At 39.9% G+C, this 12,647-nt stretch overlaps 1 protein-coding gene across 13 annotated transcripts in view; it reads right to left on the reverse strand.

Annotated features, from left to right (window-relative positions):
• TBC1D5 (TBC1 domain family member 5) overlaps nucleotides 1–12,647 on the reverse strand; it is a 630,316-nt gene that overhangs the window by 65,697 nt on the left and 551,972 nt on the right. For 11 of the 13 annotated variants that reach the window (XM_069088446.1, XM_069088447.1, XM_069088443.1 and 8 more), the window contains one exon: nucleotides 10,576–10,641. The exons of the other annotated variants lie outside the window; for them this stretch is intronic. In XM_069088446.1, coding sequence (XP_068944547.1) covers nucleotides 10,576–10,641 — 66 coding nt within the window. The remainder of the gene's footprint in view (nucleotides 1–10,575; nucleotides 10,642–12,647) is intronic. 13 annotated transcript variants of the gene reach the window in all.

Raw genomic sequence — 12,647 nt, forward strand, 5'->3', positions numbered from 1 at the left:
CTCTTACCAAATCTAGGATCTTTTGACAAGACAGAACAATATAGGAGTGGGGAGAAACATACATATAATGTTAAGAATGAGAGTCATTCCCCAACTGGTAAACGATCAAAGGATATGAACAGATCCTTTTCAAAGGATAAAATCCTGATCAAAAGCTACATGAAAATGTTTCAAATAACTAATAATCAAAGAATTGCAAAGTTCTGGTTCCTACCTATCAGACTGACAAAGCTGAATAAGAAAATGACAAATGTTGGAAGGGTGCTGGGGGAACAGGTATATTAATGTATTATTAGTGAAACTATGAATGGACACAGTCATTCTACAAAGTAGTATCATTACAAAGACTATATCCCAAAGAGATCAATGGAAAAGGAAAAAGGAGCTTTAAGTACAATATTTACAGAAACTCTTTTTCTGGTGGCAAAGAACTGGAAATGAAGGGGTGCTCACCAGTTGGGAAATGATCGAACAAATTCTAGTATATGAAACTAATGGAATACTCTTAAGTTATAAGAAATGATGAAAGACAAAATTTCAGATAAATTTGGGAAAATTTGTATCAACTGATATAGTGGGAAATAAGTAGAGCCAGGAGAACCATTTATACAATAACAACACTGTAAAGATAAACAACTTTGAATGACCTAAGAATTCATCCATGAAATGACCAAGCATGAACACAGAGGGCTCATGATAAAATGAAGAAGCATCATGCAGCCGACTTCCTGATAGCCAACGGACTCAAGGCGCAGACTGAGGCACACATTTCACATAACGGGCAATGTGGGGACTATATATATTTGTTTTTCACAAATATTTTTTTGCCTTTTATTTTCCTTGTTTTGGGGGGAACAGAGCAGGGAGAGAAAATTATGATCATTATGCTTTTTCAAAAGTAGTTTTAGCACCAGCTGAAAACGAGAGTATTAAAGGTTAATTGTGTATGTTTTCTCAGGAATTTTCTTTCTGTTGCTGTTGACCACATTTCTTTACTTCCATTTATTCCCCTGAGTCCTGAACCTTAGTCAAATGAAATATCAGATATAAGACAACATCATTACATTTTTACTTTAAAGTACAAATTTTAGAAATATTCATGTCTTTTACTGATGTCATCATTCCTATCAAAGACTCACTCCTGGAACATTTTTAAAAATGCTTCTAAACCCTGAACTGAATTAGAATGTGGTGTGGCCTTCAAAATGACTAATACCAGTAATATGAAACAAGAGAGAAGAGTTTTGTATTTTTTAGTTTCCTCAGCCATTCAGAAGCCAATGTATTTTTGTCCTTTTTTATTTAGTATCTTAAAGCTATTTCTGAAAAAGATCTTTTCACTCTTCCCAATTTTCCAAATCTCCCCATCCTTATATAAGCCTGAGGAATGTATCATTAAATATATCCAGTTATCACAGATAGCTAATAATAACAGCTAGCATTTATATAATGTTTTAAAGTTTGCAAAGAACTTTGCATATGTTGTTTGATCCTCATAATATGGTAGATAGGTGTTACTACTGAGATAGGCATTGACAGGTATTATCCGCCCCATTTTACAGATGTGGAAACTGAGGCTGAGAGGTTAAATGACTTGTCCAGTGTCACACAGGAAGTGTCAGAGGCAGAATCTGAACTCAGAGTTGTCTGTCTCAAATTCCAGCACTCTGTCCACTAGACCACTTAGGTGTCTTAATATATCTACACGTTTGCTTGTTTATTTTTGATTAAATTTTACTTTTTTTCATTAAGCAAAAATCCATTCTGTCTCCCTCCCACCTATCCTCCCTCCCCCCAACTGAGAACAAAAGAAAAACAAAGCCCCTGTTACAAACACGTATAGACAGGTAAAATGGATTTCCACACTGGTCATGTTTAATATCTATCTGTCTGTCTGTCCGTCTGTCCATCTGGTAGCATGTTTCATCATTAGTCCTCTGGAATACTGCTTGGTCTTTATGTGGATCACAGTCCTCAGTCTTTCAAAATTGTTTATCTTTACTGGATTGTTGTCATTGTATAAATTGTTCTTGAGATTCTTCCCAATTTACTCTTCATCAATTCCTACAAGTCTTCCCAGATTTCTCTGAAATTAACCCCTTTATCATTTCTTAGAGCACTGTAGTATTCTATAGCATTCATATACTATAATTTGTTCAACTATTCTCAAATGACAGGCACTCCTCTCAGATTCCAATTCTTTGCCACCTCAAAAAAACAAACTATAAATATTTTTGTGCATTCTTAAGAGTTTGTTTTGCTTAGTACTAATCTTTCCCTTAATCTACCCTCTCTAATTCCCCCCTTTCCCTCCTATTTCCCCATGGAGTGAAATGTATTTCTGTACCCAACTTGGTGTGTGAATTCTTTCCTCCTTTTGACTAGTTCAGATGAAGGTGAGGTTCAGGTGTCAGCTGTACCCCGCTCCCCCTTGTTTGTACAGCCTTCTCCTTGTATACCCCAATTATGCCAGAGAATTTTCCCTAATCTTCCTTCTTCCTCTCTCTTTTCATTCTTCTTTTAAGATCAACATGACATAACGGAATCACTCCCAAGCCTTCTACTTAATTAGACTCTCTCCATGACCCCTGTTAATAACAGACTATAAGCACTTTATCTCTGGTCCCTTACCACTGTTGGTTTGTGCCTATACCTTTTTTACGTTTCCCTTAACTCCTGTGTTTGAACTTCAAAGTTTCTATGTAGCTCTGTTTATTTTATCAGGAATGACTGGACGTCCTCTGTTTCACTGAAGGTTCATTTTCACCCATATAAGATGATGCTCAGTTTTTCTGGGTAATTTACTGTTGACCTCTGCCTTCTAGAATACGATCCACGCTCTGCTCCTTTACTGCGGCGGCTGCTGAACTGTGTGATCCTTATTGGGATTCGCTGGCTCTGCAATTCTTCCTTTCTGGTTCCTTGCAGTGTGTGTTTGTACCTCAATGTTTGGGATTTGACCATAATGCTCCTGGGAACTTTCATCTTAGGCTTTCTTTCAGGAGGTGATCAGTGGATTCTCTTTATTTCCACTTTGCCCTCTGGTTCTAATGCCTTAAAAGAGGATGTCTAGGCTCTTGTTTTGTTTACAGTCTTCAGATGCTCCAATCATTCTTACTTTTTTTTCCTTCTTAATCTCTTTTCCAGGTCATTGGTTTTTTTTTCCCCTATGAGATACTTTGTATTTTTATTTCCTTCTATTTTTCCAGTTTTTTAATTTGTTTTTAACATTACCTGATGTTGCATGGAGTCATTTGCTTCTTTTTGGTGATTTGGTTTCTTGGATAAGGTTTTATATCTCTTGTGCTAAACTGTTAATTCTTTACATTCTTTCTTCCAGACCTTTCATTTCTTTTCCATTTTTTTTCCTATAACACTCTCATTGGATTTATAAAAATATTTTTAAACATTATATTTTTTCAACTCTTCCTTCATCTATGAATCTATGGTCTTTTTATTAAGTATGCTTGGAAATCCTCTATCACATTAAAGATCTATTCCACTGCCTTCTGGAATCCTGCATTCTAAGGGTTTTTGGCTATTTTTTGGAGAAATGGACTTGTGGGGTTAGTGATCTTCAAAGTGAGATATTAGTAACTCTCACTTTCCAGAAGACATACGAGGAAAAATTTATTTAGGTACAAGAGGAAGAATTTAAACATTTTCACTGCTGCTTATATACCACAGGACATGCTTATGATACAAAGAACATTTCCGTAATTCCTGTTTGAAAGCCAGGATGGTATAGTGGACAGAGCCCTGGGCTTGGAGTCAGGGAGACACGGTATAGAAAGACTGACGCCAAACAGTGCCCAGATGAAAGCTTCAAACGTGCCTGGCAAAGCTCCCGAGTGCTCTGTAAAATGGGATTGGGAAGTATTTAACACCTCAGAAGACTCTCTCTTTGACTTATTTGCTTAGAAGTAGGTCATTTTTAAAGGCAAGGAAAAGAAGGCCCGGAGGTGAGTCACTCACGAGCTTGCCCAGGATTACCCATTAAAACTAGGAGCAAGTTCTCAAACATAGCTGTTGTTTTTACTCTAAGGTAATTATAGCATGTTGAAAGCAAGCTGCCACATAAATTCATGAATGTGGCTATGACAGCTATAGAAATATTAATTAAAAAGTGTACTAGCACCTATGATACACATTATTTTTAATAAATATGCAAAATGGTAAAATGAAGAACATTTAGCTCCAGTCTTAAGGAGGCAGAAAGCCTTCAGTCCTTGAAGGCTAAAGAGCTGGCACCGTTTTGTGAGAGCAAACAGGAAACAAACTCACAAACTGCTTTTGTAGACAATTTGTTACAAACCAACAAATTACAATTAAATAGGGTGGTCTACAAATGAGGCAAAGGGTAACGTCCACCACCGGCCCAGACACTGAGACACTGTCCAAAGTCACCAAGGAGGAGGAGGCGCATAGAGTATACTTCTGCCTCAAAGGTTTTCCAACTTTAAGTATGTGGCCTAAAACCTTCCGCTGGATCCGTGTTGTTCCTCACAGGTCCTGCTGGGTCATCATCCTGAAAAGTACAGTCTGCGTGTTACCAGGGAAGGCTCACTAGCACTCACGGCCAGCACTCTCAGGAGATGACCGGAGTCAGAGCTTAGAGCTCCTAGTCTTGCAGACACAACTCAGCAGACAAACCCTTTTCTGACACCATGTGTGGTCTCCTGTTTTCTTGGATTTTCTCAGAAACCTGGCACTAAGCAAGAGACTTACTTGTAAGACAAAGAGGCCAGAGTCACTGGACTGAAGATGTGGTGGAGAGCAATGCTGAAGAAGATGGAAACATGGGAGAGGGCTAGGCTACAGAAGGACTTCAATCACTTTAGTGGCTGAATGGAGGATGGACTGGAGTGGGGAGAGACTTGAGGCAGGCAGACCCCCCCCCCCAGGTGTGAGGTGATGAGGGTCTGCACCAAAGTGAGGGTAGTGTTACAGGGGAGAAGGGGGCATATTGGCAAGATTCTGCAAAGGTGAAGTCAACAGTCCTTGGTAAGAGATTGGATATGGGGGGTAGGCAGGGGAGAGAGTGTGAGGAGCCAGGATGACCCAAAGGTCAAGAGCCTGGGAGGACCGTGCTGCCCTCTTCAGTAAAAGTGAAGGTAGGAGTGGGGAGGATTTAGTGTGAAACATGAGTTCAGCTTTGGACATGTTGAGTTTAAGAAGTCTACTGGACATCCAGTTTGAAATGTTTGAGAGACAGTTGGAGATGTGAGATTGGAAGTCATCAAAGAGACTGGGGTGGGAGAGAGAGAGATTTGAGAATCATCAGGACAAAGATGGTCATTAAATCTGTGGGAGCTGATGAGGTCACCTAGAGCAGCAGTATAGAGGGAGAAGAGAAGAAGGCCCAGAGAAGGCCCTGTGGGAAACCTATGGTTAGAGAATATGATTGGATGAGGCTACAGCAAGGGAGACTGAGAAAGAGTCGTCAGAGAGGCAGGAGGAGACCCAACGGGGGGGGGGGGTGTACTGGAACGCCAGAGGGGGCAAGCATCAGGGAGGAGAGGGTGATTCCCAGCATCAGAGGCTGCCAAGAGGTCAAGGAGGAGGCTTGAGAAAAGGCCACTGGATTTGGCAACTAAGAGACCACTGGTAAGTAACTCTGGAAAGAAGTATTCCAGTGGAATGACAAGGTCAGGAGCCAGTTTTTAAATAGAACTCCTGAAGCACAGGCCTGCTCATGTCATCACCCACCACTGCACTCAATGAATCCCAGGGGTTCCCAGGGAGCTCTGTCAGGTCTGCCTCGAGTGTCTAGTGTCCTGGCCTCCTCAAGCCCATCATCTGCAGGCCTCTCGTGGTGGTCCCAGCTGCTAGTGCCTTCCCTTCTGATATGACATTCCATCTAATCTGGTATGGATTGTGGATACATCTCGTTATTTATATCTCTCTTCCGTAAGTCCCATATCTTCCACAGTCCCTTGAGGGCAGGGGCTGTGTTACCCTTTTATTCCCAGAGCTTAGCAGAGCGCCTGGTACATAGTAAAAACTTAATGAATGCTTCTAAACTGACTGCAGCACATTCAATGCATAAACAAGAAACCTTCAGATCTAGGAAGAGTACATTGCATGCCCCCATGGAAAATGGAATTCTCTTTAGAAAAAGAAGCCCCTGCTGCCTGCCACACCACAACCCAGTTTTTCCTGCATCAGTCAAACAGGTTGTGTTGGCTCATCTCCCCATCACAACCCATCCTCTCTTCTTACTCTCTGTCGAGGATCTGAAAGCAGCAGCACACAACTCATTTAAACAAAATCTGTTCCATATAATACACCTTCTACACTATGCACCGTATTCTACCCATGTCCATTAGATGTCACATAAAATCCATCTTCATGTATCCTAGGTTCTAGCCTGTAGCATTTTGCTCAAGAACCTCCTGTTGAAAAGAATGGTGCTTGGGATCTCTGCCATGCTGTGCTCTCTAGGAGAGCAGCTGAGTTGGTCTGAGAGGCTCCGAAAGATAATCTTCATTTTTGCCTCAAGAAATTCTGGAATTCTGTGTGTCTCTCTTTCTAAGTAGAAAAGATGACTATCTCTCTTCTCCAAAGCTTTTGCACCAACTCCATTCCTCATGGTTGTGTCACTGCTATTTCTACCAGTTAGGAGAGTCTTATGCAAAATGCTCCAGACTTAATGCCTGGGTCACACATAACAGGGTATTCCAAAAGTCTTAGCACTGTTTTAAGCTATTGAAGATTTCTGGGACACACTATAATATTTAGCTTAAAATGAAAAAAAAAGATGTAATAATCATTAGAAATAAAAATCTTTTACCTAAAACAAATTCAGAAATCAAGAGAAGACATAAATTGGAAGAACGACTGCCTATAAACATAAATTTTGGTATAGTAGCAAGGGTGCTGAGTTTGGAGTCAGAATACCTAGGTTGTAATCCTAGTCCTGTTACTTTGGCAAGGCACTCAAACTTTCAGACCTCAATTTCCTTGTCTGTTAAATGACCTCTGAGGACTGTTCCAGCTCTAAATTTATGTTACTATTTTCTGCGGCCACTTGCTAATCGCGCACAGGTAAATCACCTTACTTTACTGAGTCTCAGTTTATCTATCTCTAAAATAAAGAGGTTAAACAAGATGGTTGCTACGGTTCCTTTGAGCTCCTTTTCTATCATTCTCAGAGAAAAAGAACTTGAGGTTAATTTGATCTAAAACTTAAAAATCAGATTGTGACATTTATGTAAGGTTATCCCTAAGGGATGAACAATTTATAACAAATGAGAATCAACTCTTGGTTCTTCAAAGTCATTATTCAGGTGTGAATTATAAGGGACCCAAGCCTCTTCCCCAGTCTTTTGCCCATTTACACTTTTATTAAAAATTTTATCAAAGGGAGTAGGGCAAGGTAAGAGTCAAATCTTCCACTCTCGCCATTTGTTAGCCCCTATGTTGGAGAAGAGACGTGAAGGGATGACCACACAAGAATCTCAATTTTCCACCTAACTCTGATCCTCCAAGATCAGATAAATAAACAAATAAAGGAGAAGTGCTAGCTTGAAAGCACTGCGTATGTCTGCTTTTCATATATTTAGATATAAGTAGTCTTCGAAAGATTGTGGTCTAAAGGCATGCTCATAAATTGGCTACTGGGATCTCAAAATACATTTTCCTAAAGAAATGGTACCAAAAATTATGGAACCAACCTATAAAATTAAGTTTAATCCATATTGCTGATTCATATTGTCCTATTTTGATCTGCAGGTTGCATGAAAGCACAGTGAATTAGTATACATACACACGCTAATACGGAACATATGCTAATATATACATATACATATGTCTGTCTGTCTCTTTCTAGATGGAAAAGCAATGATTTGGTCCTAGAAATGACTAAGAGGGGAAGACTGAGTTGGATAACATTTGCTAAAACATCCAGTGTATCAAAGATAATGGGCTGGCCTCCGATAAAAAACTCATCTTTTGAATACTGATATTTTCCTGGATAGTGGCAAATTGTGGAACACTTTGACATTTAAAGAATCAAAATTGCAGGAGATCTAAAAGGTAATCGTGCTCTGGGCCTGAGAGCTGTAAGCAGAGAGGAGCTTTGGATGCTTTTTTGCCAAGGATGATATATAACACAAGTGGCAGAGTATCAGCCCTGAGATGTATGACTAGAAAATTATGTGGATTTGGCATGAAATGAGAACGAAGGCTACCAGACCCCCTGGGGTGTTGCACAATCATTCACAAAAGGCCGAAAGGTCCAGAGGAAGCCCCAGGGAGGCTGTGCAGGCCAAGAGCTGCGGAGGATGCAGGCACAGATGGACTGTGGTTTGCACTGGGGGAGGGAGGACCCACATCGATGAATTCATCAATATATCTGAGCAAGGACCTGAGGCACAGAAGTTCTCTGAGTAGTTAACTGCCATTGATTGCTGTGTTCCTACAGGACAAGGTGCTAAGAGCAGTAATCGAGGTTGCCATGGACACACCATCTTCCCTGCTGCAGGCCTACCAGTGCTAAAGTCCCTTTTCATATCTGCCATTCAGTGGGAACACGTTTCTCCCTTAGGAAGGTTCAGGTATACTCTCCTATGCTTAAGCCAGAAGCTTCAGGGGCTAGGGGTACTTGTGGTGAGACATAAGGGTGAGGGTCGAAGATGAGCCTCTAAGGCTCAGGGAGGGAGTGGGACAGGGTCTGAGAGCCAGGAGGTGCCAGAATGAGGCTATGGAAGAGGGGTGGTGGTCAGGCATTGCCCTGAGGAGGGGGTTATTTCCCCCAACCATTCCTCTTGTTTCCTATCCTCCCTCCTCTATCCCATGCATCCTCCCTCCTCTATGCCATGCATCCTCCCTCCTTCCCTTCCCTTTGCTGAGCTGAGGAGAGTTCTGGGATGGGTTTTCCCTCCCTTCTTCTCTCCCTCCTCTATCGCTAACAGGTGTAGGCATTAAAGCATGCCAAGAAGAGGCGATTAGGCTGGGGTCAGGAGAAGGCTGTGCCTCTGTTCGTTACTGATTCGATGAGGAGAAACAGAGGGATGTGGGGCTGGGAGGGACACGTCCCAAGCAGGGGTAGGACAGGGCGGAACCTGAAGCTGATATCAGGAACTGTTTGTTGTTGTTCAGTCATTTCAGCGGGGCCTGACTCTTCGTGGTTCCACTTGGGTTTTCTTAGCAGATATACTGGAGTAATTGGCCATTTCCTTCTGCAGCTCATTTTACAGATGAGGAAGTTGAGGCAAACAGGGTTAAATGACTTGCCCAAGGTCATGTGCTATTAAGCGTCTGAGGTCAGATTTGAGCTCAGAAAGATAAATCACTTTAACCACTGTGCCACTTAGATGTATTTAAATTCTGCCTTAGATATTTAATAGTTATATGATCAAAAGCAAGTCGCTTAACTTAGTCTTAGTTTTCTCATCTAGAAAATGGGAATAGCAAATACTTATACTATCTACCTCAGAGAATTATTGAGGAAAGCACTATAGAGGAATTAATATTATTATTATTGTTGAGGAAAGAACTTCCATTGACAGCAGGAAATGATGGAAGGAGGGGAGTTCACATCTGGGGTGAACATTTGTATTTAAAGAACCCAACAAAGGCTCACATTTCTATGTGTGGGAGGGCCTTTACAATAATAACAAGGTGCCTGTACCAGGTGTGACTCGTTTCCCTTTCACTATAAGCTCAACTAAGATCAGGTAATTGTACTGTATGACTTAACTGCATCATAAGCATCTGAAGTCAATGAAGGAAAAATGCAATAAACATTTGCATTTACACCTTTGAGATGTGTTTTATCTCCCTAGACTCAAAAAACAGCTTAGAATTAATTAGAAGGGGTCTTGTAATCTAACCCTCCCCCACTTGCCTCCATTTCAAAGATATTATAATGAAATCTAGAATGATTTTGAAATATCTGTCTAATTTATAGCTCCCTTAGAGGTGCTGATGGTGAGTTATCTTTTAAATAACTTCTTAACTAAACTCTTTTTAAAGGATGCAAATGCCTTCTTTCTCTTAGAAAGCACTGACAAGTTAAGTATAATGCTCTTTATTTTCCATTATATCACCATTAGTCACTGCATTATGGTGGTTTGTCACAGAATGTTTTAATTCTTTGATAAAAACTGTAATACAAAGGCCTTCATTTTACTATTTATTTCAAAAGCAGGCAGAAAAGTCTTTTGAAGTACAAGTACATGCTGTTAATCACAGCACACGGATGCTTACACTTAGCCCATATTAATCTAAGGCTGTCATAGCACACCTGGGCAAGAGAAAGAGCTCCTTAATCTATGCAGCCACACAAAACAAAGCGTGAAAATACCAGGTGAATGGAACTTTTGCGAGAGAAGAAACTAGCAGTCAAGAGAAAGCCCAGCCCAAAGTCAGTGATCATCACTTGGGTTTGATGGAAAGGAGCTTTTTGTTCGGAACAACAGCGCCACTTAGTGGCTGGACAGCGACAGTGACTTGGGAGGCAGTACAAATGGAAAATAAAGGAAAACAAGAATGGCATTGGAGTTTCTTGGAGAACACAATGAAAATGCTGCAGGCAAACAGAGATAAAGTATGTCACCATAGTGACTGTACCTTGGAGGTCAGTTAGAGTCTGGACAGGAACAGAAACCTGAGCATCGCTTCCTGTAACTACATCTCCTAGATTTCATAAGAAAAAATAATTAGATTTTCATAAAGTAACAGAATGAAATTTTCTCTCCCTCTTAAGAGTCCAAAGGCTTTTTCATTCTATCCAACTCCTGAAAACACAGAACACAACTTGGAAAAATAAATGGAACAATTATTCTAAACAAGGAACAAATTCAAAATATAAAAGCGTTATCTTTTAAGAAAGTTTTTCTTTTTTTCCCCCCAAAGAAAAACCAGTTTGTATCAATCCAAAAGTAACTTATATCAAAGTATTTTACTGTGTGTATTTCATCATTTCTCTAGGTCTTTCAAAATGCTCTCCCCTTAAACAAAAAACAAAGTTATTATCAGTTTTATATTCATTCCTTTTTTTGTTAAAAAAATCGAGTCAGCTAAAAATTAGCTTCTTTTTATTTATATTTATTAATATTATCTAGATTTATTAAGAAGGCATGCTTGCAAAAATAATTTTCTCTCATCAAAAATCATTTATCTTTAAGTAGACTTAAGCACTGTCAGGTACTAGACAAAAGTGTTTTTAAAACAGCACATATCAAGTGTACATTTTTAGGTGCAAATTAAGTAATTAAAAATCTGATGAGTTACTGTACACATTTGTGGAATGTCAGTGTGCAAAGGGATGGCATGCTCTTGGGCATGTGGGTTATTATTATAGATTTCTATTACATATTCTATTACATATTCTAGACTTCTATTACAACTTCTAAGAAAGAAACGTTCAAGACCAAGAAGGACAAAGGAACACAGGAGAAGAGCGGGGTGACCCAAGGGCACTGAGGAGTAAGAGGGGTCTTTCTGCTAGGAGTCTCCCTCCCCCCTTCCAGATCTTGTGAAATACTCAGAGCACAACCCACTTTAGAGAGGAGGGCCACTGAGCTTTTTGTTCCTGGTTGGTCACAGAGCTGTTTTCTTGATGGTTAGCTCAATAATGAGCATAATCAATTTGCTATCAGTAGGCTATTTTCCCTATACAAAATGATATAAATTCCTATGCTGTTTCATGATTAACTGGTGCATAAAGAAGCAATGATGTCCAGTCTTTTAGAGTGGTTTCACACACACACACACACACACACACACACACACACACACACCATATGATTAATAGGTTTAGTGGTTCCCCCTTTGGTATTTACAATATAGTGAAAAATCCATTTCTGAATTAAATGCCATCTCCTTGGTGCCCTGGGCACTTGCTTTAGTTATGATTTGCAACATGATCAGCTCATTTAGAATTTGCTGGGTTGTAATTACATTCCCACAGATCAATTAATAGCATCCCCTTTTATATTCCTCCTGTAACTGAAATAAAGTAAAACATCTGCCTGACAGGAGTTTAGAAAACAACAAAAGCAAGGAGGAGTTTGTAGACTATAAAATAGTCATTAATTGACACATTAAAATCCCTCATTTCTTTTCCACAGTTGACTTTCAATGATCTGCTTTCATCTGTTTCATCTGCTCTGTCAATAACTTCAGAGGCTTTTAAATCCTTGTCCTGCCATCTATATCCTCCCCGTTACCCCAGGGTCACCTCCTCTGGCAGCCTTAGTATGTGGCCAGGGAATGTGGGGTCATTTTCATCTCATCCAGAGCCCCCCCCATAATCAGGGAGGCAAATCTGGTGTCCCCTGCACCACAGAGTGTATTCCAAGTCAATCATAAATTAGTTTTGGATTATCCATAATGCTGTTTTTCTATATCAGCATGAATAATCAAGAAGTGGAATATGTTATGAAAACCACATAAGCATTTTTATCTTTGTAAACAACAATTTTTCAAAACTCGTGAATTTTCCAGCAGAGTACGCTAAAAAAGATATTACATTTTCCCCCCCTCAAAGGCACTGTGCATATGACTGATTACTGCTTCTACAGATAGCTCTGAGATAATTTAAAATCATGTCCCTAATACTAGGTCTCCTAACAGGCTGACTACTGTGCTGTTTATCAGACTAGCTGATAGAGTTTCAAATTTATCAATGAGGTGATATA

Source organism: Petaurus breviceps, unplaced genomic scaffold (assembly GCF_028583685.1).
Source record: "Petaurus breviceps papuanus isolate PSGF00001 unplaced genomic scaffold, PetGlider_PUasm1.0 185, whole genome shotgun sequence".
NCBI classification, from domain to species: Eukaryota; Metazoa; Chordata; class Mammalia; order Diprotodontia; family Petauridae; genus Petaurus; species Petaurus breviceps.